Genomic DNA, 26,859 nt, shown 5'->3' on the forward strand with positions numbered 1-26,859 from the left:
TAAAATAATTAGCGCATGCCTTTGGTAAGCGCCAGAGTGAGAAGAGGTTTTAAATTAATAAGCGCTCCGGCGGCAATTCAAGGAAATACGGTAGCTTTAATGTATCAAGGCATCCTTCAATGTTTATTCACATGAAAAAGTTTGGTCCACAGTGTGGGGGACACTATATGTGGAAGATTGTTGGGGTGTGCCTAATGAAGTGGCCAACGGTCTCACCTCCCTGGGCTCCTTCTGATGACAAGTCCACGTCGATTCCGCGGTTCCCTGCGAAGGCCATCTCCGCCAGGCAGGAAATGAGGCCTCCATCGCTGACGTCGTGTCCTGCGCTCAGCAGCTGGTCTGGTGTGGCGCAGGAAAACTTGCAGTCAGCAATCAAAGATGAAATACCGAACATCTTCCTCTAATATCAGGCATTCTATTTTTCTTTTGATTAAAAATCATTATACTTATTGTACGTTTTTTAAAAGAATATTTTCCAGTAGCCAAAAACATTTGCCCTAGTATTATTGTAAAAATGACTGCTGCTATTTTACAGATTTGAATGAGGCAGCAGTAACCAGAGATGACACCTTTAGCATTTGAATCGATACGGTACCAATTCCTGCAACCTGAACATCAGTATCAGTACTTTTGTGCATGTTCATGTGTTAAGAAACATTTATTTGTTTAATAATAATAAAAAAATCTCATTTTCCAATGTAACATTTAGCAGTGAGCTGTTGGTGATAATTGTGTTGTCCAGTTATTATATTTTTTAGTTTAATTTTGCAAGTAGTAGACTTTGCAGTTGCAACGTTAGATGGCAGTATTGTAGAGTCTACGGTGTGTTTAAGCAGGGAGTAGTCTTTGCCATTAAGCTGAATCTAGTCTTTTTTTGCGCCCCACAAAGTCTTAATACTGTTAGTATTGCACTTATTAAACACCCACTGTTTAATTGTAACATTCATCTCAGTTGTAGTTTTCATTACCAAATTTGAAGGTGTGGAAATTGGCATGTAAAAACACTAATGCTTAACATCTGGCATACCTAATGTAAAATAGACATTTGAAAAGTAGACCCTTACTGCGTGTTTGAGTGTTTTATTCAGGCATACTTGCTTTGTTGGCATGAAAAATTGCAACATTCTTAGAGTGAAACTGCTATGAGTGCTTGTTTGCCGGCCAAGTGCCTGTGCTTAGTCTGCAACTGGACGTGATGTCATTAGCAACAAAAGGTATCAAAATATGGCTCGGTTTAAGTCTGGTATCAACCGAATCGGGTTGCTGCCTATAAAAAGTACCGTACTTTCCAGGCTATAGAACACATCGGTATGTAGGCTGCACCCACCACATTTACAAGAAAAAAAAAAACATGTTCCATACATTAGCCGCACCGGACTATAGGCAGCAGATATGTGTTGTGAAATTATTTGTTTTCAAAAAAATATTTTCTTTATTCACATTTGCATTGTTTCGAAACAGCGTTTGACACACGGCAGTAAAACGGAAGATCAAACAAAACAGAAGTCATCGTCATGGATCCACTAACTGCGGAAGTTAGCTCTCCAATCAGCTAAACATACCGATAAGTCCACGGTGACATTTTCGTGAATTTACTGAAGAATTTGTGAAACTGAAACAATACAAAAATAATGCCTTTCTAAATTACTAGCACTAACACAGCCACTTGAAAATGTATTAGCATATTAGCTAATGCTAACGACTCTAGCTTCATTACATCACGATAGCGCGTACAAACCTGCATGGAAACCCTCCTACAGACATCACACATGGGAGGGATTTGTAAGTAAGAAGTGTTTTAGTTACACTAACATTTACAAACCTTGCTTAGAGCAGTGTTTTTCAACAACTGTGCCGCGGCACACTAGTGTGCCGTGAGATACAGTGTGGTGTGCCATGGGAGATTGTCATTTCACCTATTTGGGTTAAAAATATTTTATGAAAACCAGTAATTATAATCTGCAAATGATGTGTTGTTGTTGTTGTTGAGTGTCGGTGCTGTCTAGAGCTCGGCAAAGTAACCATGTTATACTTTTCCATATCAGTAGGTGGCAGCCGGTAGCTAATTGCATTGTAGATGTCGAAAACAGCGAGTGGCAACCTGCATGTAAAAAGGTGTCTAATACTTAAACCAAAAACAAAAGGTGAGTGCTCCTAAGAAAAGGCATTGAAGCTTAGGGAAGGCTACGCAGAACGAAACTAAAACTGAACTGGCTGCAAAATAAACAAAAACAGAATGCTGGACGACAGCAAAGACTTACTGTGGAGCAAAGACGGCGTCCACAATGTACATCCGAACATGACATGACAATCAACAATGTCCCCGCAAAGAAGGATAAAAACAACTGAAATGTTCTTGATTGCTAAAACCAAGTAGATGCGGGACTTATCACTCAAAAGGAAGATATGAAACTGCTACAGGAAAATACCAAAAAAAGAGAAAAAGCCACCAATGTAGGAGCTCAAAACAAGAAGTAAAACACTACGCAAAAAGTCTAAATAAGTCAGGGCGTGATGTGACAGGTGGTGACACTACACCTACTTAGAGACAAGAGCTATATTGATGCATGCTTGGTTATGGTTTAAAGTCATATCCAACAATTGCGACGACGACTTTTTACGGTTAACTGAGTTTTGTTTTTGAATGATTTCTGCTGGTGGTGTGCCTCTGGATTTTTTCAATGCAAAAATTGTGCCCTGGCTCAAAAAAGGTTGAAAAACTCTGGCTTGGAGTGATGAATGAAGAATCCATACGAGCAGAAACGCTATGGACGATTAGAAGACGGAACAGCACTTTTACTTCCAGTTCAAATCTTCAAACAGCAGGAAACTCTGGAGCCATTCATTCACCCAGCAAGAGCAGTAAAAGATAGCGCCATTGCACAAGCAACACACCACTTCAATATATTGGCATGTGTTTTATGAAAACTATTTGCATTATAGCTGTCAGCGAAGAAACATTAATAAATTATCCGCACCGTTTTATACGCCACAGGGTTCAAAGTAGAGATGTCCGATAATATCCGACTGCCAATATTGTCGACTGATAAATGCTTTAAAATGTAATATCAGAAATTATCGGTATCGGTTTCAAAAAGTAAAATTTATGACTTTTTAAAAACGCTGCTGTACGGAGTGGCACACAGACGTAGGGAGAAGTACAGAGCAGTTACATCTCCCAGTCACACTTGCCAACCCTCACGATTTTCCCAGGAGACTCCCGAATTACAGTGCCCCTCCCGATAATTTCCCGGGGCAACCATTCTCCGGAATTTCCACCCAGACAACAATATTGGGGGCGTGCTTTAAAGGCACCGCCTTTGCATGCCGGCCAAACCACATATCCACGGCTTTTCACACACACAAGTGAATGCAAGTCATACTTAGTCAACAGCCATACAGGTCACACTGAGGGTGGCCGTATAAACAACTTTAACAGTTACAAATATGCGCCACACTGTTAACCCACACTGAACTTGAATGACAAACACATTTTGGGAGAACATCCACACCGTAACACAGCGTAAACAAATCAGAACAAATAACCAGAACCCCTTGCAGCACTAACTCTTCCGAGACGCTACAATATACACCCCCCCGCCTCCCCAACCCCACCCATCTCAACCTCCTCATACTCTCTCAGGTAGAGCATGTCCCAATTTCCAAGCTGCTGTTTTGAGGCATGTTAAAAAAAATAATGCACTTTGTGACTTCAATAATAACAATGGCAGTGCCATTTTGGCATTTTTTTTCATAACTTGGATTGATTTATTTTGGAAAACCTTGTTACATTGTTTAATGCATCCAGCGGGGCATCACAACAAAATTAGCATTATAATGTGTTAATTCCACGACTGTATATATCGGTACCGGTTGACATCGGAATTGGTAATTAACAGTTGGACAATATCGGAATTTCGGCAAAAAAGCCATTAACTCACATCTCTAGTTCAAAGCGTAGGAAAAAAGTAGTCTGAAATTTACGGTACGAAATTTGCATCAACCCAACGAGATAGAATATACATATATTCTCTTATAATCAAACTGACCTTTTATCAGCGTCTGAGTGGTGTTGAAGCAGGCGGACAAAAGTTGCGGCTGGTCCAGGTCAGGAGAGCAGTCACCCAGCTGGGCGTAGCACTGTGCCAGAGCAGAACCTCCCAGACGGTGTTGGCCAGGACTGATGGGAACCCACAGCAAGACGCCTGCACACACAGGGAAAGTCAAATGGTTAGACCCTGTAAGATGTGTGTCGTATGTGTGTTACCTTTGCCATCTGGATCCTCCAGATCAGGTGTGACAGTGGCACTGATGTCTGGACACACAGCATACGCGGAGATAACCAGAGCTCCTGAAATAAAGGCAAAAAAAAAAAGTCTGAAAAACACTATAATGGCTACGACAAAGAAGGTCAGCACAAACTTCCACTTAACACTTATTTGGATTGTATTCTTTGTGGCTTATTTCAAGGTGGTGTTTATCATACTTTCTACCTGAACCTCACTTTCAGCTTTGCGTGGCTCTGTGTTGTGGCGAAAACACGGTGCAGTCAGTCATAGTGATTGAGGCCAAAAAAGCAGGCATTTATTTGAGGTGCTGTGTTTATTCAAGCGGAAGGCAGTCAGTAACTAGATGAGGAAATTCCTGGAGGAATTGCGTGTGAATCCACCAATGCTGAAGTTGAACTGAAATGCTGACAGGATGTAGTATGAATGTAAGAACAGTTTGAATTAGGGCTGGGCTATATATCAATATATTCGATATATCGCAGGTTTGTCTCTGTGCGATATAGAAAATGACTGTATCGTGATATTCGAGTATACATTCTCACGCAGTTGCTTTTAGCTGTGGGCATTGCACTGCATGCATGTCCCACCATTTCTTGTCTCTCCTTCTCACGGAGACTTAAAACAAGCGCACATTCGTATATTCGTCACTTGTGAAACGTCACACTTCCATTGAGCAGACAGGTTGCGACATGGTAACATTAGCTGTGATGCTAACGGTGTGGTGCTGGTGGTAATACGAGAGAGAGAAGGTGTGAATCTGGAAATAAATGGAGTAAGAGTTAATTACCAAGAAAAACAGTACGGGATCCATCGTCCGGCGGGGGTTTGGCTTCAAGCGGGAATATGTTCAACATTTATGCGGCAAAAGCGTTGCTACAAAAAGTAGCAGCACTGCTATTGTAGCATCATTTGAAAAGTCACCCGCTTAAAAATAAGGAGTGCTTGAAACTCTGCATGTCAACATCTCCGGCTGGTGTCACACCAACAAAATGCCAAAGGAACTATTTCCAGATCAACACTGTATTTATATAAAAAAAAGTTAACAACAGAAGGAGATAACGTCTGCAAGAACCTATTATGCAGCTCATTTTTATTTGACAGTTATTGAAATATCTTGTGTTACATCATGCACAAAAGTGCCCTTTATTTGTTTTAAACTATTGTAGTGGCGTTCTGTACAAAATGTGCACTTTAATTTAGTGTTGTTTTGATATGTCATTTTGGTGACATCATTCACTAAAGTTCACTTATAAGTTGCTTTAAAATGTCTCTGACAATCTTGCACTTTCTGTTTTGGAAATGACATGAATGTTTGTGCCACTGCTTAATATCTGTTTAATAAATACACTTTTGGTCAATTGACTTAGTTGTGATTTCCCTCTCTGCATGAAAGTTTAAAATGAGCATATACTAATGCAGTATGAACAAGAATGTTTTAATGTAGACACATAGAATCATCATACTGCTGTGATTATATGCATCAAGTGTTCATTCAAGACTAAGGCAAAATATCGAGATATATATCGTGTATCGTGACATGGCCTAAAAATATCGAGATATTGATAAAAGGCCATATTGCCCAGCCCTAGTGTGAATGTTGAAAAGTTAGAATTTCCAGGAAAACCGGAATTTGGTTTGGAACTTGGGAAAGGGTTAGTTTGAATGTCCAGGATGAGTGGAATGTGTTGATAATGGAACTGTTTGAATAGGTTAAAAAATGTGGAAATTGTGCAACTTCGAAAAATGGCACATTTTTTTTCAATGGGAATTTAATAGAAATTCGGGAAAAGTGGGAATTGTTTGGAAGATGTTAAAAAATGTGAACGTTCTGAATGAGTTTAGTTGAAGTTGGAATTTTTCAAAATCGGTCGAGAAATGTTGAAGTAGTAAAATTTTTAATTAAGAATTGGTATTACGGAATTCCTGGAATTTCGGGAAAACCAGGGAATTTTTCCGGTTCAAAAAACAACTTTGTTTTTTGTCCTGATTAAGAGGAATGATTCGACGGTGGAACGGTTGAAGTGGGTTGACAAATGTGGAAGGAGCTGTCGACAGAAAAAAGGGTGAAAATAGGGTTTGAAAAAAATGGGAATTCTGGGATTTCCTGGAATTTTTTTTAACTCAGAAAAATGATAGTTTGAATATCCAGGACAAGTGGAATGGTTTGAATAGGTAGAAACATTTGGAAATGTTGGAAGTTTGAAAAATGGCCAATTCATTTTGAATGGGAAAAATGTCCCGGAAAACCAGGAATTCTGGGAACTTGTCAAGGGAAAGCCAACGATTCTTGAATTTTGTACATAGTCTAAAACATGACAAATGTCTTGTTTTTGACTGTGATATTGTTCAATTAGGTCAGTATTAAGTACTAGTAGCCTGTGTATGTATGTGTATATATATATATATATATATATATATATATATATATATATATATATATATATATATATATATATATATATATGTATGGCAAACGCATTGTGCCGCAGCGTTTGGCAGAACAGCGAGATGACTTCCTCATTACGCACCAATCACGATGAGGTAGGTGCATTCAAGAGCCCTGGAATTTTCACCATCAACATGACAACACAGGCAAATATTTTTTCTTTGTGTTTTGTAATGCTGGAATCATTAAAATTTGTTGAATATATTATTTCGTATTATTACTCAATATTTATGGCTAACTTATTTAATTTACAATATTGTTCAAAGTACTATTTGGAAAGCATCTGTCCAAATACAAATAATCCCCATTTTTTTGAGTAGGTGACCATACCTGGAGCTTTGACAGTCTCCTTCCCCACTCGAGCGGCCATACTTAATGAGTCTTTGCCCCCGTCGATGGCCACCCCCAGCTGACCCATGACCTTACACATGGCCTTGCAGGACTCCCAGAGACACGCCCCCTCGCCAGGCAGCTTGGCGGCCCACATCCAGTTGCCGCTGCACTTCACGTCCTTAAACACGTGATCAGAAATGAAAAAGGTGAGATGTAGAAGGACAGGGAAAAAGGACAGCTCACCTTTAACGCTGTGACCCGGGCAAACACCAGGTTGGTCAGAGCTTCACCAACGGCCATGCGAGCTCCCGCTGCCGGACTCACAAGCGCTTTGATCGGTTGCTCACCGATGGCGGTGGCCGCGCCCTCGAGGCTGAACGGCGACAGGGCGACTACGGCCACGTCCGCTAAAGGCGTGTGAAGAGGGCCGACACACTGCTGCTGGGCGATCAAACCTGTCACGGACCTGTCCACCTGTGTAAGACCCGCACGCTTGTAAGACTCACAATATATGCCCACCCAGGATGGGTATCATTAATAATATCATTTATTTTCTAAGGAATGTCCCGACACTCTTGATATGATACTCATATTAATCTGATATGCCACTACAGTAAATACTTTTATTTTGTAGTGTGGAATGTTAGAAACATTTTGACAAGGTGAAACAATGGTAAATATACAGTGGGACAAAAAAGTATTTAGTCAGCCACCAATTGTGCAAGTTCTCCCACTTAAAATGATGACAGAGGTCTGTAATTTTCATCATAGGTACACTTCAACTGTGAGAGACAGAATGTGAAAAAAAATCCAGGAATTCACTTTGTAGGAATTTTAAATAATTTATTTGTAAATTATGGTGGAAAATAAGTATTTGGTCAACCATTCAAAGCTCTCACTGATGGAAAGTTTTGGCTCAAAATCTCACGATACATGGCCCCATTCATTCCTTCCTTAACACGGATCAGTCGTCCTGTCCCCTTAGCAGAAAAACAGCCCCAAAGCATATGTTTCCACCTCCATGCTTCACAGTAGGTATGGTGTTCTTGGGATGCAACTCAGTATTCTTCTTCCTCCAAACACGACGAGTAGAGTTTATACCAAAATGGATACATGGATGATACAGCAGAAGATTGGGAGAATGTCATGTGGTCAGATGAAACCAAAATAGAACTTTTTGGTATAAACTCAACTCGTCATGTTTGGAGGAAGAAGAATACTGCGTTGCATCCCAAGAACACCATAACTACTGAGTAGGGCCATGTATCGTGAGATTTTGAACCATAACCTCATTCCATCAGTGAGAGCTTTGAATGGTTGACCAAATACTTATTTTCCACCATAATTTACAAATAAATTATTTAAAATTCCTACAATGTGAATTCCTGGATTCTTTTTTCACATTCTGTCTCTCACAGTTGAAGTGTACCTATGATGAAAATTACAGACTTCTGTCATCATTTTAAGTGGGGGAGATTGCACAATCAGTGGCTGACTAAATACTTTTTTGCCCCACTGTAACAAACACCACAACAATGGTATGTATGACAAACACCAATCTTAATGCATAAAAAGTACATACATATTATCATTTTACACTGTAGAATGTTAGAAAAGTGAAATGACTTATAACAATGGTAGATATGAAAATCACTAACCAAGACAGATTTACACTTTTGAAGTGGATTTTTAATGCTTTGGCAACACCGAGTGATCACAATAATTCATTAAATTAAGGTAATGATGCATCATGTCAAATGATGCATGATACATTTTTTACCAGATACTTTACACTCCATTTCTGCTTTAGAGGCTTTGTATCCTTAATATTCAATTATAATTATTTATAGTTCTTTATGTTGACAAATGTCATGTTTTAGACTGTGATATTGTTAAATTAGGTCAGTAATAAGTACTAGTAGCCTGTGTGCTTAGCTGTTGTGTACCTGCAAGCTCTTAGTAGCCTACCATGTTTATCTTTTGTGAATGATTACACTAAAATACAAGAAAAGACCAACCTAGTGTGTTTATAGATGACATTTTGAGGTAATTGGTTGTACATTTTTGCATAAGTAAACACTATGTTTATATCAGACATTTTAGATCATATATGTCAAAGTCAAGGCACGTGGGCCAGATCCGGCCCATGAATGAATGATCTATGGCCCCGGGATATTTGATTAGAATTAAAATCCGGCCTGCAATTCACAGCCGCCTGCTGCTGTTTTGCACGCACCAATACTCCATCAGTGTTGGCGCTGGGAATTTTCAAAATGGGGTCCTAGGGACCCCATCAAGTCATAAAAATGGGGTACCACGGTACATTTTTGGGGTCCCAGGTTTTTGATACCGTTTTGAAAAGAAATCATAAATGTATGCATTATCCTGTTATAGCTCACATTCTATATTGTGTTTTGGAAAAAGGTTGTCATAAACGATAATTCATTTAAAAATATATCCATCATCCACATCGAGAAAAGCCAGATGAGGTGGTTTGGGCATCTGGTCAGGATGCCGCCCGAACGCCTCCCTAGGGAGGTATTTGGGGCACGTCCAACCGGTAGGAGGCCACGGGGAAGACCCAGGACACGTTGGGAAGACTATGTCTCCTGGCTGGCCTGGGAACGCCTCGGGATCCCCTGGGAAGAGCTGGACTAAGTGGCTGGGGAGAGGGAAGTCTGGGCTTCCCTGCTTAGGCTGCTGCCCCCGCAACCTGACCTCGGATAAGCGAAAGAAGATGGATGGATGGATGTAAATTATAAAAATTAATTCACCTTTTCCCTTCATGGATCTAGACTTAACCGCTGTTGGTATTTTTTTCTATATTTTTATTGTAATATTTTCATAATGACTTTGTTCTATTTTTGGCCAAAGTAAGATCAAGAAAACAATCTGAAGGTGTCTTTATTTTTTTAGTTTTAATGCCATGATTTTGATAGTTCGGCCCGCGTATGCACAGATTTTCCTCCATTCGGCCCTTGAGCTAAAATTAGTTTGACACCCTTGTTTTAGATGCAGGCCGATACCATTTGATGCTTCTGTTTTTGCTGATATCAACCCAGAAGGCCTCAATTTTTTTATTGATTTACTGTATCAATGAAATGTGCAGGATGAGCAAGGTTACAATGTGCGGTTGGGGGTAATAAAATCAGATTGAAGGAGCTGCCTTAAAGGCCTACTGAAAGCCACTACTACCGACCACGCAGTCTGATAGTTTATATATCAATGATGAAATATTAACATTGCAACACATGCCAATACGGCCTTTTTAGTTTACTAAATTGCAATTTTAAATTTCCGGAGAAGTGTCGTGTTGAAAACGTCGAAGTATGATGACACGTGAGTTTGACGTCTTGCGTTGTAGCGGACATTATTTTCCAGCCCGATCCAAGCTATAAGTAGTCTGCTTTAATCGCATAATTACACAGTATTCTGGACATCTGTGTTGCTGAATCTTTTGCAATTTGTTCAATTAATAATGGAAAAGTCAAAGTAGAAAGATGGAGGTGGGAAGCTTTTAGCCTTTAGCAACACAAACGGTGTTTCCTTGTTTAAAATTCCCAAAGGTGAAGCTTTACTATGGAACAGAGCGGTCAAGCGAACATGGATCACGACCACATGTCAACCGGTGCTAAAAATTGTGGTAATAAATTGGTTCTTACCGTATTTATGAGCGGAGCCAGCGTCCTCCTGCAGCTGCTCCGGCGACTATTACCTCCTCCCACGGAGACACTGGCGGTCACTACACCCGTGGCCACACCCCTCCGACTTTCAGGTACTATATAATCTCACTAAAACACTAGCAACACAATAGGCAGATAAGGGACTTTCCAGAATTATCCTAGTAAATGTGTCTAATAACACCTGAATCGCTTCCACTGCAATCGCCTTTTTCTTTTTTCTAGTCCGTCACTATCAAAATACTCATCCACGAATCTTTCATCCTCACTCAAATTAATGGGGAAATTGTCGCTTTCTCAGTCCGAATCGCTCTAGCTGCTGGTGGCCATGATTGTAAACAATGTGAGGATGTGATGAGCCCTACAACCCGTGACGTCACGCGCACATCGTCTGCTACTTCCGGTACAGGCAAGGCTTTTTTATTAGCGACCAAAAGTTGCGAACTTTATCGTCTATGTTCTCTACTATATCCTTTCAGCAAAAATATGGCAATATTGCGAAATGATCAAGTATGACACATAGAATGGACCTGCTATCCCCGTTTAAATAAGAAAATCTTTAAGGTGTTGTGTAGTAAACAAACCTTGTTGGTCAGATAACGTTTGGATGCCACAGCAGGCAAACGTAACACTCTCTCAAGGGCGTCTTTGACCGTCAGCCCTGCAGGAAGAACCAGGGGTCGATGGGTCGGCGCCAACCGCTCCATCTTGAACTCCTTCTGGGGCATCTTTCCCAGGACCCACTCCAACTGCAGGTCCACAGGATGGCGCTCTTTGCTGGCCTGGTCGTGACCTCTATCTTGGTCGTCAACTAGCACGATCTGAGGGAGAAGAAAAGAAAACCACTTGACTACCGAGAGGCAAAGTTTTGGACGGATCAACCCGAGTCGGGCAGAAACGCACCCTGCCGTCGCCGGTGATGTTCCCCACAAAATCCACGGGACATTTCTCTCGCTGACACACCCTTTCCAGGAAGGACCTGTCTGCCGGGCCGAGCAGCAGGGCGTTGCTCTCTTGATATTCCGCCCCCCACAGCTCCAGCACGCTCAGTGTGGGGTCGCCTTTCTAGAACAACAAAGCGTTTGCTAGCATTAGGTTGAAAACAAATCCTGCCATTTCACCACGCACCTGGAACCTGCTGCAGTAGATCACAGCCCCAGCAGGCTCGCTCAGCTCCTTCAGAACGTTGCCTGCACATAAAAAGCGGTCTTGAGTGTGTTTCATCATTTGAATGTTCACACACACCATCAGGCAGTCCTCCCACCGTTGCCTCCAGCTCCCTGGTCATGTATGCTGCGGATGGGGTTTCCGTCACGTCGTTCCAGGCACGCCCGCAGCGCCCGATTCATCTTCTGCTCCATCTCGGCGTCTCCTCTCTGCACGGCGCCTAGGTCTCGCTCGCTGGAGTTGTCGCCTTGCACCTGCGGAGACCAAACATACATGGAAGTAGTGATGTTGCTGCATCAGGTGCCAGTAATGATCACAGGTGTGGCTTTAGTGGCCATACTTGAACAGAGGAAGCTGCTCCTCCTCCCACGCCGATTCGGTACACGGGGCCCCCGATCTTCACCACTTCCATCCCTGATTTGATTAATGACCACAAGATAACAATTATCAGTGTGAAAAAAAATGCAGTCACATGCACAGGCTAATGCATGCGCGTTCAAAGTGCGGTCTGGGGATCATTTGTTTGCTTTATTACTAGAAATTCTACAGACAAAATTAAACATGACAGAACATGGCTTGTTTGTCTAACAGTAATGTGCCGCTTTCCCATAAATTCATTTATTTGTGGCAGAACACCATGAATAAATTTAGCTCTACCAGTTTTCCTCACCTAACAAAATTATGATAAAACTGTGGAGGTTGTTGTTCCAACTCCGTACGGTAGATGGCACCATAATAGATTGTAACACCTCGAAGCACATGTCTGCCACAGAAGGTTGCCAACTTACTTACATGGTTGAGAAACAAATTAATTATCAATTCACTTTATTTAATTTAGCGCATCATAATTTTATAGTATTTATAGTTATTTATGAGTCTGCCCGTTGGTTAACCCTTATTTTTCTAATCAGCCTGACCTCAGCCTAAGGTTTTTGTGTCAAATAACCTTTGTGATTAACACATGGTTTCATATCAATTGATAAGGTTGTAAACTTTAAGTAAGTTAGACATATGTGTTGAATACCATTCAAATCAAGAGTAAGTTTACTAATTCTGTGTTAATATTTGAGTGAGCACCGGGCCCCTCTGCAGTAGAAAAGTGTGTATATATACAGTACAGGCAAAAAGTTGGGACACATCTTCTCATTCAATGTGTTTTCTTTAGTTTCATGACTATTTACTTTATGACTATTGTAGATTGTCACTGAAGGCATCAGAATGATGAATGAACACAAGTGGAGTTATGTACTTAACAAAAAAAGGTGAAATAACTGAGAACATGTTTTGTATTATAGTTTCTTCAAAATAGCCACCCTTTGCACTGATTACGGCTTTGCACACTCTTGGCATTCTCTGGATGAGCTTCAAGAGGTAGTCACCTGAATTGGTTTTCACGTCACAGGTGTCAGTTTTGGTGCCTTAAGTGACAATCTACAATGTAAATAGTCATGAAAATAAAGAAAACGCATTGAAATGAGAAGGTTACTCCAAACTTTTGACCTGTACTTATATATATATATATATATATATATATATATATATATATATATATAAAGTGTTAATATGTTTCACAATTACCAAATCAATTGAATAAAAATGGCTTGTTAGTCTGAAGAATTTGTTTGGTGTTCAGTCTTGTCACACAAACAGTCCCAGAGAAGCAGCTAACAAGTCAGTCATGTTACAGTAGATAGCCGATAGATTATACATTTAATGATAACAAATCGCTATCATTAACGGACAACACAAAAAGCTAATGTCTGAGTGTACTGTACACAAGTCCATAGTTACATCGATATATGCTTGAAATACATTGGAAAGACATCCGTGTAAGAAGTTGCAAATTGTCAAATGAAGTCACAAATGTAAGACATTACCAGTCTCCGGCAGCTCTTTCTTCACATGTGCATCCTCAATGGAGCCGAGACCACCACTGAACATGATGGGTTTGATCCATTCTCGCCGCTCCCCGCTGGGCAGCCGCATGCCAAAAGAACGGGCAAATCCTGGCAAATAAAACATGAGTTTGGGTTCTGTTGCCTTTTTTTGTGCTGTAGTGTCTCCCCACCTGATAGCACAGGTTCACCAAATTTGTTGCCGTAATCGGAGGCGCCATCGCTGGCCTCGATGGCCACCTGCAGCGGGGGTGCAAAGCTGGTGGGGTACTCCCAACCGTCTCCGTCACACTCCCAGGGGAGGACATAACCTAATGCGGACACCAGCAGGTGTTAAATCAGTTCCTCCTTGAAAACCCAGGTGTGTTTTTGGGACCTGGTATGTGCAGGTTGCCAAAGCAGTATCCTGCGGTGCCAGCGATGACGTGGCCTCCTCGCCCCGCACTCTGGACATCACGGATGCGGCCCCCGGTTCCCGTCGTAGCGCCGCTGAACGGAGCGACTCCTGAAAGTGGAGTTAGAAGTCCTTTTTAAGTGTGTACCGTATTTTCCTGACTATAGAGCGCACCGGTATATCAGCGGCATCCAGTAAAATTTAGGGGCAAAAAAAAAATATGCCACACATTAGCCGCACCAGACTGTAAACCGCAGATTTATACGTTGCTAAATGAGCTATTCACAGAGTGATTATGTAAATGTTGTTTTACATACCTTAATTGTATCTGTAACACAGTAGTAAAATGGCTGATTAAACAAAACAAAAGTAATCATCATGAACCCACTAGCTGCAGAAGCTAACTCTTTAATCAAACTAAACAGACTCAATAACCTTACAATGACGTCTTGGTGAGCATACTGAGAAATTTGTGAAACTGAAACAATACAAAAAGAATGCCATTAAAAGTAAATCATACTAACAATACTACCAAAAAAACTCTGTGGGCTATAGAGCCTTTTCTATTCGGACTCTAGTACTCTGGAATGTCCTCTCGGTAACAGTTAGAGATGCTACCCCAGTAGAAGAATTTAAGTCCCATCTTAAAACTCATTGGTATATAGTAGCCTTTAAATAGACCCCCTATGGACTGGACTCTCACACTATGGACTGGACTCCCACACTATTAAGCAGATCCACTATGGACTTGACTCTCACACTATTAAGCAGATCCACTATAGACTGGACTCTCACACTATTAAGCAGATCCACTATAGACTGGACTCTCATACTATTAAGCAGATCCACTATAGACTGGACTCTCACACTATTAAGCAGATCTACTATGGACTGGACTCTCACACTATTAAGCAGATCCACTCAACATCCATCAAACTGGTCGACCGGGAGGGTGGGGGTGGGTCCCCACCAAGGTTTCTCATTGTAGCCCATTGGGTTGAGTTTTTCCTTGCCCTGATGTGGGATCTGACCCAAGGATGTTGTTGTGGCTTGTGCAGCCCTTTGAGACACTCGTGGTTTAGGGCTATATAAATAAACTTTGATTGATTGATTGATTGAACACAGACACTTGTAAACGGGTTAGCATTTGAGCTAATGCTAACGATGCTGGCGTCATTAAATTACGACATCACACATGGGACAGTTTAGTAAGTATAAACAAACATCCATCCATCTGTCGCATAATTCCTTTGGGGTCGTGGGGGGTGCTGGAGCCTATCCCTGCTGCATTCGGGCGGAAGGCGGGGTTCACCCTGGACAAGAAGCCACCTCATCACAGGGCCAACACAGATGGACAAACATTCACACACTAGGGCCAATTTAGTGTTGCCAATCAACGTATCCCCAGGTGCATATCTTTGGAGGTGGGAGGAAGTCTGAGTACCCGGAGGGAACACACGCAGTCATTGGGAGGACCAGCAAACTCCACAGAGAAAGATCAGAGCGCAGGATCGAACCCAGGACCTTCATATTGTGAGGTGGACGCCCTAACCCCTCCTCCACCGTGCTGCCCACGTAGGTATGAACAGTTTTAGTTATATTGAAAATTGCTTGGAGTTATGAATGAAGAACCCATAAGAGCAGTACACTATGGACTGGCAGAAGACTGAATGGCACTCTACTTCCGGTTTAAAGCACTAAATAGAAAGACACTGCAGCACCTGCAGTGAGCAAACTCTTTCAACAAATGGCGCCATGGCACAAACAAGGAAACAACCTCAATGTACCTTTTTTTCAAAACTATTTTTATTAAGGTTGTCAGGGAAGACAAATCTGTTAATTTGCCGCACTTGCTTATAAGCCCCAGGGTTCAAAAAGTAGGAAAAAAATAGCGGTTTCTGGTAGTTATAACGCAGGAAATTGTAAAGTGTTCTGACCTGTTGGGAAGTTGTGCGTCTCGGCGGTGAAGATGACATGTCGGAGAGAGCGACGTGTCTCATATGGACTGGCCTGGGATGTATCTTTGGGGTAGATGAACTCCAGCTCCAGTCCTTTGATACCACTACACACACACACACACACACACACACACACACACACACACACACACACACACACACACACACACACACACACACACACACACACACACACACACACACACACACACACACACACACACACACACACACACACACACACACACACACACACACACACACACACACACACACACACACACAATTTTCCCTTTATAACGGTTTACATTTAGCATGTCGGTTTTTGTTCTACCTGCTGTTGTCGCTGAACTTGATGACGTTGTTCTGGTTGCTGTGCTTCTGCGTGTCCATGATGAGCCTGAAGAGGGTCTCCTCTTGCTCCTGGCCGTCGATCACTACGCGGCCTCGAAAGAACCAGTGACGACTGTGCTCGCTGTGACACCAAAATGTGCATTTCTTTAATAAACACACAAAAAAAAAGGAACTAATCTAGTCAGTGGTACCTGTTGGACTGGGCCAGGTCAAAACATTCCACACTGGTGGGATTCCTTTGAATCCTCTGGAACATGGAGGTGTAGAAGTCCAGATCCCAGGAGTCAAAGGCCAGACCTAAGTGACAGAGACACGTGAAACACCCTTACTAGCAACCATGATTCATGCAGGCAGGAAGAACATTTAAACAGATTAGATGGCACCAAAAAAGTAGGGATGATGTTCAAAAACCGGTTCTCCCAATTGTTTGATAAGAAACATACCGATTTCACGGATTCGAATCCTCTTTTGAGAAACGGTTCCAGTTATCAAAGCCACTATAGTAAGGAAAAAGATTTGTTTCTTTATTCGAATCCCTGGGAACGAATCAGTGTCACAGAAAATGTCCTGTGTATGTAAATGTACTGTACAAACATTCATATACTCATTTTGTACATATACAAGTACATATACATACATACACTCATGCACATAATCACGTTTCATCAAACATATATTAACGTTGTTGCCCTAGGGGAAACTGGGTAACACATGGCACGCTGACAAAGCTTAACCCATTGTTACTATAACAATCTACAAGATTAATATAGATTGCCTCTCTCTCATCCCCTCCATCTTTTGGTATTTCTTTTTTTTTTATCTCTAGTTATCATTATGTATATGTATTGTTGCATTTCAACAACGGTATTATTGATAATAGAGGTAAATTATCGGTATTGTTCATTATCAATAGTGCTATTTCTGTTGGTATTTGTATTGCTCCAGTTGTAGTGTAAAAATGGTCATTGTCATTTCTGTATTATTATTTCTTTCGCTAAATGCTTCTTTGCTATCACTTTTACGATCATTTGTACATATCGTATGTGCTGGTGTTGTTCTATTGTTGTTTTTGTCTCTCTATCTAATTCCCCTCTTATCCCCACAATTTCCCCCTTTGTCTTCCTTTTTTTCCCTCTATCTATCCCCTCCTGCTCTGACCTGGCTGCACGAAATGATAATATAAATACATTCAATAAAGCCAAATACAAAAAAGGCAACAAGAGAAGTATACCACACTTCTCTTTTGTAAATTAAATCTGAACAGCCGATATGAGCATCTACATCAACTTTATGATTTGCCTGAGAAGCTGGACAGGACAAAAAAATAGAAGAAAATGTCCTGTGGCATGTCATAGGAAATGATATAGAAACAGAAGATGATATAGATACAGAAGCACCAACAACAATGGACCGGAAAAAACGCTCCAAGGCTTCACTTAGGGGAGCAGTATAACAAACATGTTGAAACATGTTCAGGCCATACATAACCTGAATTTTGAGAATCGTGTTGTGTCTTTGACACGTGGAGAAGCAGCTACAAAGATGACGAAGCACTATCCGTTTCCTCTGCTTCAACCTGCGGTCCCAGTGATAGTGCCAGTGAGTAACTAATGTTAACTGTCGCTGGTTAATTCGATATCTGCTCACTTGTAGCCTTTAGGCTACAATAACAATACCTCTTATGTCAAGCAGGACTGCAGTAATGTTACCTAGACTAACGTTACCAAGCATAGTCATTGGCTAACGGTAACGTTAGCCTTTTTGTATGTGTCTGATAACGTTAACAATATCTTGTAGCCTATGCCACTCCAGAGTTTGCATGTCTGTCTAATAAACTAGTGCTTGCAAGATGTGATTTAAGATAATGTTAATAGTCCTATTTCAGATGATGGCATTCATGACCGCCAGAGTGAGCAGGGCAGTGTTTGCTCTTTAGCGCAGAGCGTTAGCCCACTTACCATAGCGAGGTATAATGCAGAGTGCAGCAAGATGAGTGAGGAGGAGAGTAACAACATTACTCGCAAGCCAACGAAAAATGATGAACACAGACGAACACAAGTAGGTTAATAATTGTATTTTGCTGACATGTAATGGAGCAAAAAGTAAAGTCAAGTATTCTGAGATTTGTTTCAAATGTAAAGAGCTGTGCAATACAAATTAACGCAGGATTTTCCCTGCATGTATTTTTCTTAGGTGGCCCACTTAAAGGGGCATTAGCTGTCAATATTTATTTATTTAATTACAATTTTTAAGGGGGTAACAACAGTCAATATTTTGTGTTTATTTGATTGTTTTCTTTAAAAAATAAAACTGAGCTTTTGTTAAACCAAGTATTGTGTTTTTTTTCCCATATTATCGTATTATTTTCGGGTCTCCCCATGTCTAACATTAAAAGATTACAGTTGGCACAAAATGCGGCTGCTAGTCTTTTGACAAGAACAAGAAAGTTTGATCACATTACGCCTGTACTGGCTCACCTGCACTGGCTTCCTGTGCACTTAAGATGTGACTTTAAGGTTTTACTACTTACGTATAAAATACCACATGGTCTAACTCTATCCTATCTTGCCGATTGTATTGTACCATATGTCCCGGCAAGAAATCTGCGTTCAAAAGACTCCGGCTTATTAGTGATTCCTAAAGTCCAAAAAAAGTCTGCGGGGTATAGAGCGTTTTCCGTTCGGGCTCCAGTACTCTGGAATGCACTCCCGGTAACGGTTCGAGATGCTACCTCAGTAGAAGCATTTAAGTCTCACCTTAAAACTCATTTGTATACTCTAGCCTTTAAATAGACCTCCTTTTTAGACCAGTTGATCTGCCACTTCTTTTCTTTTTCTCATATATCCCACCCCTCCCTTGTGGAGGGGGTCCGGTCCGATGACCATGGATGAAGTACTGGCTGTCCAGAGTTGAGACCCAGGATGGACCGCTCGCCTGTGTATTGGTTGGGGACATCTCTACGCTGCTGATCCGCCTCCGCTTAGGATGGTTTCCTGTGGATGGGACTCTCGCTGCTGTCTTGGATCCGCTTTGAACTGAACTCTCACGGCTGTGTTGGAGCCACTATGGATTGAACTTTCACAGTATCATGTTAGACCCGCTCGACATACATTGCTTTCGGTCCCCTAGAGGGGGGGGGTTGCCCACATTTGAGGTCCTCTCCAAGGTTTCTCATAGTCATCATTGTCAATGGCGTCCCACTGGGTGTGAATGCTCCCTGCCCACTGGGTGTGAGTTTTCCTTGCCCTTATGTGGGTTCTTCCGAGGATGTCGTAGTCGTAATAGTTTGTAAAGTCCTTTGAGACATTTGTGATTTAGGGCTATATAAATAAACATTGATTGATTGATATACAACAACCTATCTGGATTCAATAAGAGGATTCGATAACCGCATCAAAATCGATAATTTCTTAACAAACATCATCCCTACACATAAGTGTGAAAAATAAGTCACATATCAATATATATTTTTACATCAACTTCAGATCTGTCTTTTCAGCAATGATAGTTTTATAGTAAAAAACATTACATTACATCTGTTTGCTCTTTTATCCACTTTTTAATGTTTTTTTAATGCAATATTATTTTTTTAAATGTGCCGATAAAAAATTCCCTGCGGGCCTTACTTTGGACACCCCTAGGCTTAGAGCATGCATGTAGACGAAAAGCAGCGCTTAATTTGCTTATCCTAACCCACCTACAGCACAGCAGGGATAGGGGAGCATTTTTTTTTATCGTTTATCAGAGATATTTTTATCTAATGTATCGGTGCGACCTCATAATTTCTCACATTGACCCAATAAACATCAGTCTAATATTTATTGTGAATCACTTGATTTTTTCGAACCAAGATCTCCTGACCTGACCCGGTTTCCCTAATGTTTAAAACTGATTTAAACGTGTATTTATTAACTACAGGAGACATGTTGGGTTTAGTTTACCATGAATTGATTAACTTGGACCCCGACATAAACAAGTTGAAAAACTTATTCGGGTGTTACCATTTAGTGGTCAATTGTACGGAATATTTACTGTACTGTGCAATCTACTAATAAAAGTTTCAATCAATCAATCAATCAATGAGTATCACAAATAGGTATTTTTAAAACTTTTTAAGCCTGCTTGCGTTATATGCGTTTTTTGCAGGGGTTTGGAACAGGACCCCTGCTAAAAAAAAATTAAAGATACCTTGTATACGAATCAAAACTGAGCATAAACTTAGAGCAGTGAGTCCAGTATAATTATCATTGTCAGTTGTGTCACACACATGCAAGCTAATTAGAAGCATCATGTCAGTCCTGTGACTTGAAGCAGCTCAGTAATAATGTTAACAGGTCAGGTGACCTTATTACTACCTCCACTAGGAAACAGACAGCAGCAAGACTGAAAAGAGCATGAGGAGAGGAAAAGAGGAAAAAAAAAAAGGTAGGAGTTGAGATTTTTTTTAAAAAGTTAAAAAAAGTAGATGAAGCAAGAAAAAAATTAAAGAAAGGCATTTTAACCTAGCTCGTCATTGGCCTTTTCCAATGCTTCCCGCCCTTTTCCCAGGATGTCCACCTCAAAGACGGGCTGCGGTTTAACGTCCACGGCAAAGGAAGAGATGGGTCGTTCATAGATGCACTCGGTCATGCTGTCGTGTAGGAAGCTAATCAGCTTCTTCACGTTGCCCATGCTGGTGGCGTCCTTGGGCTGGAGGAGAACCAGAGGAGTCACAGGGCGCAGAAATAAACAATACAGTCTATTTATTTTGATACAGTAAAAGAGTAAATAGGTTTTAAACAGGGCTTTTTTTCATTAAATTCCGTTAAAGAGGCAACTTTAATAATCTTGACCTTCGTTGTGTCTCCTACTACTATTTACCACTACTAATAATAACAATACAGGTAAACCAGGACATTATATTTGCGTGTCCTTGCCTTGATAAGAAACCTTCGAGACAGCTCCACTCGGGTCACATCCTTGAGACCGGCACTCTGGCAGATGGACACAGCGTTGGTGGACCACGCTGTGGAGAAGTTCAGCCTAAAAAGCACGTGAGAAGAAATTCACAAAAAAAATAAACAAAAAAACATTTTGATCATGATTATATGAATGTATTTGATATTCTTTTACTTTATTTGATGTTTATTTCATTAAATTTGAGCCAGTAAAAAAAAATGTACTTAAGTTTTTGGGGAATATTGCTGATCAACACATAAGTCTTTCGTTTTTTGATGGATTCTAATTTATAATATACGGTAAGTACGAGATGGCTAACAATGAAGCTGATGGGAGTCCTCTATTGTGCCCATAAATCCAAAAACTGCCAACAAAACTATTTACATGCCGTGACTTGCATATTGCATTAACATGTATTAGCAAAATTGCTATTTTAAGCGCCAACACAGAGGAACTACTATTAGCCCTATCTGACTACTGCAGCTATTGACATAGAGAGCTGCTGCATTGCCTTTGAGTTGGTAAAAGTTCATTCTAGATTACAAATCATCAATCAATCAATCAATCAATGTTTACTTATATAGCCCTAAATCACTAGTGTCTCAAAGGGCTGCACAAACCACTACGACATCCTCGGTAGGCCCACATAAGGGCAAGGAAAACTCACACCCAGTGGGACGTCGGTGACAATGATGACTATGAGAACCTTGGAGAGGAGGAAAGCAATGGATGTCGAGCGGGTCTAACATGATACTGAATCATGCCTCTCACCTGTATGGTAGAAGGCTTTGGCAATAAGATGAAAAGTTATTCAACTTTGACATTCAATTAGACCCGTTTGCGGTCACATTTTTTTTTACTTGAGTGAGGATTGTAATTATTTCATCATCTAAACGGGAAACAAGTCTTGTGATGAAAGATATAAACATCCCATCTGCCAGCATTCCAGTGACAGCAGACATCGTACACTAAGTGTGTGTTATGTTGGTAGTTGATATTTCTTATTTAGTACTTAGCAATACTGCTACATGATGCTTAGTGTTTCACTAAAGCTGCATCTGTTTGTAACACAGCTTCTTACACTTGTAGATCATCCTCCTTATAGTCACGCTCAAAAATATAAGGTTCTGGATTATAATTCTTTCCAAAGTTTGTTGTTGTCCCTTTATGAATTATGCCATGATTACTAGTAGGAGTTGTTGAAGAAAATAACCAACAATATGATGCGGATTGTGAAATTAATGCGCCGCCGTGGGTTTAAAATAGGCAAAATACAGTTAATACCACATGTTATTATGAATGGGCCTGTTACTACATTACAGATATACTTCCAGCATGTATAAAAAACATTGGAGGTTTTATACAAGGAATAGATCGAATTCCATTACTTCCCTTGTTTGTCACCTCTTGCTAGCCTTTATTTACGAGTTAGAATGCATAAAAAAAAAAAAAAAGACGTGTGGGATTTCCTCTCATAAAGATTTTGAATGATAGGCAAAATTCCAAAAAAGTGCAGTTCCCCTTTAAGAGAGCAAATTATAATTGAATCTGATGACACCAGAGTGACACTGATACTGCATGTGCACATATTCAGATACATTTTTCAATGTGAAATCTAAGACTGCAGCCCAACTTGCAATCTGGATCATAACATATCTGCATGAAAACAAAGCAATTTTATTCTTTTATGTTCAACTTGTAAAGAATATTTTAAAAAATACACGTATTTTCTGTCTTTTTAAAAATAATTTGTGTGAATTTCTGACTAAAATAATGGGAAGACAAGCGTATACGGGAAGATGCACACGCACAAAAAAGGCGACAGGAGAGAATATATAAATAAAGACCTCAACAGCAAGAAAAGAAGACATGTACCTTGGTCCAATCTCCACCAGTTTGGTGCCGTCAGCCTCTTTGAGTTTTGTGGCTTCAGAGAGCAGTTCTGCCTGCAGCGGGGGTCGGAACAGCCAGAGAAGAACCTCCTTGTGTTCTGCGCTGAGACTGTCGCGGCCTACAGAGCAACCGGAGATATTCTTTAAAATCATTGTTGATGTCGGGTACAGAGTTTTCCTTACATTTATTTTTTTGTGGCTGCCAGCCAGGAAGAATTTAGACCATGGGTGTCAAACTCTGGCCCGCTGTGTAATTTAATTTGGCCCTTAAGGCAATATCAATTTAGCATTAGAGCTGGCCCGCCGGTGTTATACAGCGTTGGTGCCGCTGTATAACACCGTATTCACCGCTAATACTCATACTTGCCAACCCTCCTAATTTTCCCGGTAGACTCCCGAAGTTCAGTGCCCCTCCCGGAAATCTCCTGGGGCAACCATTCTCCCAAATTTCTACCGATTTCCACCTGGACAACTATATTGGGGGCGTGCATTTAAGGCACTGCCTTTAGCGTTCTCTACAACCTGTCGTCACGTCCGCTTTTCCTCCATACTAACAGCGTGTCACATAATATTTGTGGCTTTTACACAGACACACACGCACAAGTGAATGCAATGTATACTTGGTCAACAGCCATACAGGTCACACTGAGGGTGGCCGTATAAACAACTTTAGCACTGTTACAGATATGCGCCACACTGTGAACCCACACCAAACAAGAATGACAAACACATTTCGGGTGAACATCCGCACCGTAACACAACAGAACAAATACCCAGAACCCCTTGCAGCACTAAGTCTTCCGGGAAACTTCCAGCAAACTGACCAATAATTAACGTTTTATTCATGCATTTTCTCTTGCTACTTCAAAGCTTGAATGTTTGGTTCATTTATTATTATTTTGTTTTCAAATGTATTATTAGCCTGTGGAAAAAAATGTATATTTACCTCAGAAGATTGCAAATAGAAAAAAAGGCATACAATTTTTATTTTTTATTTTATTTGATATGCCATTGATATTTTTTTAATTATTATTATTATTATTGTTATTTGAAACTGGATTTTGCATGTCACTAAAGTTATATAAGCCTTGATTGTTCAATATTTAATGCAAAACTTGTTTGGGTCCCTGTTAAAAGGTTAATTTGTTCAACCTTGGCCCCGCGGCTTGGTTCGGTTTAAAATTTTGGCCCACTCTGTATTTGAGTTTGACACCCCTGATTTAGACCATCACAAGTACATTAGGCACTATCTTTTCCCCCCTTACTAATAAACACATTATTACGGGACTCTATGTGAATGCAGCTTGTCGTTACAAGTACAGTATATGTCATCGAAACTCTGCTTCTTACGGCTTATACGCATCTTGTCCGCCAGAGAATAAAACAACGTAGCAGAAGTGATCAGTGCCGCCAACTTAGCAATTTAGGATCATCTTTACTTTTTTTAGACACTTATTGAACACTTTTGCGAACTAATAGGTACTGATAAAACCACTTCCACACTTTTTGTGTCCCTCCCCCTTAAAAAGGTAAATATGTAAATCAGATGATGACATCATCAAATAGATTTAAGTCCTGTGGGAAACACGGACGCAACACTTACCCGTCAGCTCTACGTTGTAGCAAAGCTCCGTGGTGATTGACAGCTGGGGGAAGAGCTTGGCCGCCCGGTGGATGCTCCGCCCCTTCACCTCATCACCGTAGAACCTGATCACAGCCATGGCTGATGGGTAGAAAATGGAAAGGGAAATAAACATTACATGTACACTTTGACAATTACGGTACATTGTCATTCTTTTGTTTATAATTGAGACTCCACGTATTCGGTTTGGTCTTCCCTCTTAGGACTAAAAACCTTCTCCCATCTGGACAGAGATTTTTAGTCCCAAGAGGCAAAACAAAACAGTACAGATGGAGTTTTGTCCCAGCTGCCATCACAGAACTAAATAAGCTTTAGCACCTATTTTTGTCTGAATTTATTTGAGTGCAATATATTCCTCTATTACGGTGTTTCATTCTGGCTTGTCCCAAATCTTATCTGATTGGGATCTTATATATTTTATCCTTTTATGGGGAACTTTGAGTACATATACTATTTTGTGATCTTGGCAAATGTTTTAATTCTAGTTATGACGTAGGTTTTTGTGGTGCAAAATTAAGATGTTACTTCCTCTGTATGCTTAAATGGATGTCCTGATCTTGCTGGCTGCACAACAGGTTTACCTTTGGGTACTTATAAAGTAACCTAACCTAACTCCACATTCGGAATTAGGATCTGGAAAAACATACAAATTAGGTTAATTGGTGACTCCAAATCATCCATGTTGTCAGTGTGAATGTGAGAATGAATGGTTGTCTATACAGTATGTGGCCTGTGATTGACAGGCGGAAACAAAACATACTGTACTGTAAACAGGTTGCTAAGGTTTCTACTGGAGGAATCAAAATTAGTTAAGTTTCATTGACCACATTTCTAGGTATCCTAGTGGATGAAAAATTATCATGGACAGAACACATAGCTCTAGTAGCCAACAAAGTGTCCAGAACTCTTGATATCATCAGAAGAATCAGGAGTTTGGTTGATAAGGAATTTAGTGTCGTTTTGATAGCTTGTTTTAAAATGTCTGACAATCTTGCACTTTCTTTTGTGGAAATGACATGAATGTTTGTGCCACTGCTTAATAACTGTTTAATAAATACACTTTTGGTCAATTGACTTAGTCGTGATTTCCTTCTCTGCATGAAAGTTTAAAATGAGCATTAATGCCGTATGAAGAAGAATGTTTTAAAGTACACACATAGAATCATCATACCGCTGTGATTATATGCATCAAGTGTTCATTCAAGGCTAAGGCAAAATATCGAGATATATATCGTGTATCGCGATATGGCCTAAAAATATCGAGATATTAAAAAAAGGTCATATCGCCCAGCCCTAGTGTGACCTGCAAAAAAGACACACACAGTCGGGTCCGGGGCTTTCTGATTGATTCTTAAAAGCCTGCTGAAACTCACTACTACCAACCACGCAGTCTAAAGTTTATATATCAATATGAAACATTAACATTGCAACACATGCCAATATGGCCTTTTTAGTTTACTAAATTGCAATTTAAAATTTCCCGGGAAGTGTCGTGTTAAAAACGTCGCGGTATGATGACTCGTATGATGACGCGTGCGTTTGACGTCACCGGTTGTAGCGGACATTATTTTCCAGCCCGATCCAAGCTATAAGTAGTCTGCTTTAAATCGCTTAAGTAAACAGTATTCTGGACATCTGTGTTGTTGAATCTTTTGCAATTTGTTCAATTAATAATGGAGAAGTCAAAGTAGAAAGATGGAGGTGGGAAGCTTTTAGCCACACAAACACAGCCGGTGCTTCCTTGTTTAAAATTCCAGAAGGTGAGGCTTTACTACGGATCAGAGCGGTTAAGCGGACTTGGATCCCGACCACATGTCAACCGGCAGGTTTCGGTGAGAAAATTGTGGTAATAAGTTGGCTCTTAACGTAGT

At 40.6% G+C, this 26,859-nt stretch overlaps 1 protein-coding gene across 2 annotated transcripts in view; it reads right to left on the bottom strand.

The window, feature by feature from the left end:
- pfas (phosphoribosylformylglycinamidine synthase) overlaps positions 1 to 26,859 on the bottom strand; it is a 36,588-nt gene that overhangs the window by 7,444 nt on the left and 2,285 nt on the right. For both annotated transcript variants that reach the window (XM_061888528.1, XM_061888527.1), the window contains exons 2-21: positions 24,950 to 25,069; positions 23,330 to 23,465; positions 21,433 to 21,538; positions 21,019 to 21,205; positions 16,708 to 16,813; positions 16,497 to 16,637; positions 16,142 to 16,266; positions 14,187 to 14,315; positions 13,984 to 14,121; positions 13,793 to 13,921; positions 12,256 to 12,329; positions 12,013 to 12,169; positions 11,877 to 11,938; positions 11,652 to 11,813; positions 11,333 to 11,569; positions 7,312 to 7,542; positions 7,066 to 7,246; positions 4,268 to 4,351; positions 4,050 to 4,205; positions 217 to 339 (exon numbers count right to left, since the gene is read on the bottom strand). In XM_061888528.1, coding sequence (XP_061744512.1) covers positions 217 to 339; positions 4,050 to 4,205; positions 4,268 to 4,351; positions 7,066 to 7,246; positions 7,312 to 7,542; positions 11,333 to 11,569; positions 11,652 to 11,813; positions 11,877 to 11,938; positions 12,013 to 12,169; positions 12,256 to 12,329; positions 13,793 to 13,921; positions 13,984 to 14,121; positions 14,187 to 14,315; positions 16,142 to 16,266; positions 16,497 to 16,637; positions 16,708 to 16,813; positions 21,019 to 21,205; positions 21,433 to 21,538; positions 23,330 to 23,465; positions 24,950 to 25,067 — 2,782 coding nt within the window. In that variant the 5' untranslated portion in view covers positions 25,068 to 25,069. The remainder of the gene's footprint in view (positions 1 to 216; positions 340 to 4,049; positions 4,206 to 4,267; positions 4,352 to 7,065; positions 7,247 to 7,311; positions 7,543 to 11,332; positions 11,570 to 11,651; positions 11,814 to 11,876; positions 11,939 to 12,012; positions 12,170 to 12,255; positions 12,330 to 13,792; positions 13,922 to 13,983; positions 14,122 to 14,186; positions 14,316 to 16,141; positions 16,267 to 16,496; positions 16,638 to 16,707; positions 16,814 to 21,018; positions 21,206 to 21,432; positions 21,539 to 23,329; positions 23,466 to 24,949; positions 25,070 to 26,859) is intronic.

The sequence above is a fragment of the Nerophis ophidion genome, linkage group LG26 (genome assembly GCF_033978795.1).
Source record: "Nerophis ophidion isolate RoL-2023_Sa linkage group LG26, RoL_Noph_v1.0, whole genome shotgun sequence".
Taxonomy (NCBI): Eukaryota; Metazoa; Chordata; class Actinopteri; order Syngnathiformes; family Syngnathidae; genus Nerophis; species Nerophis ophidion.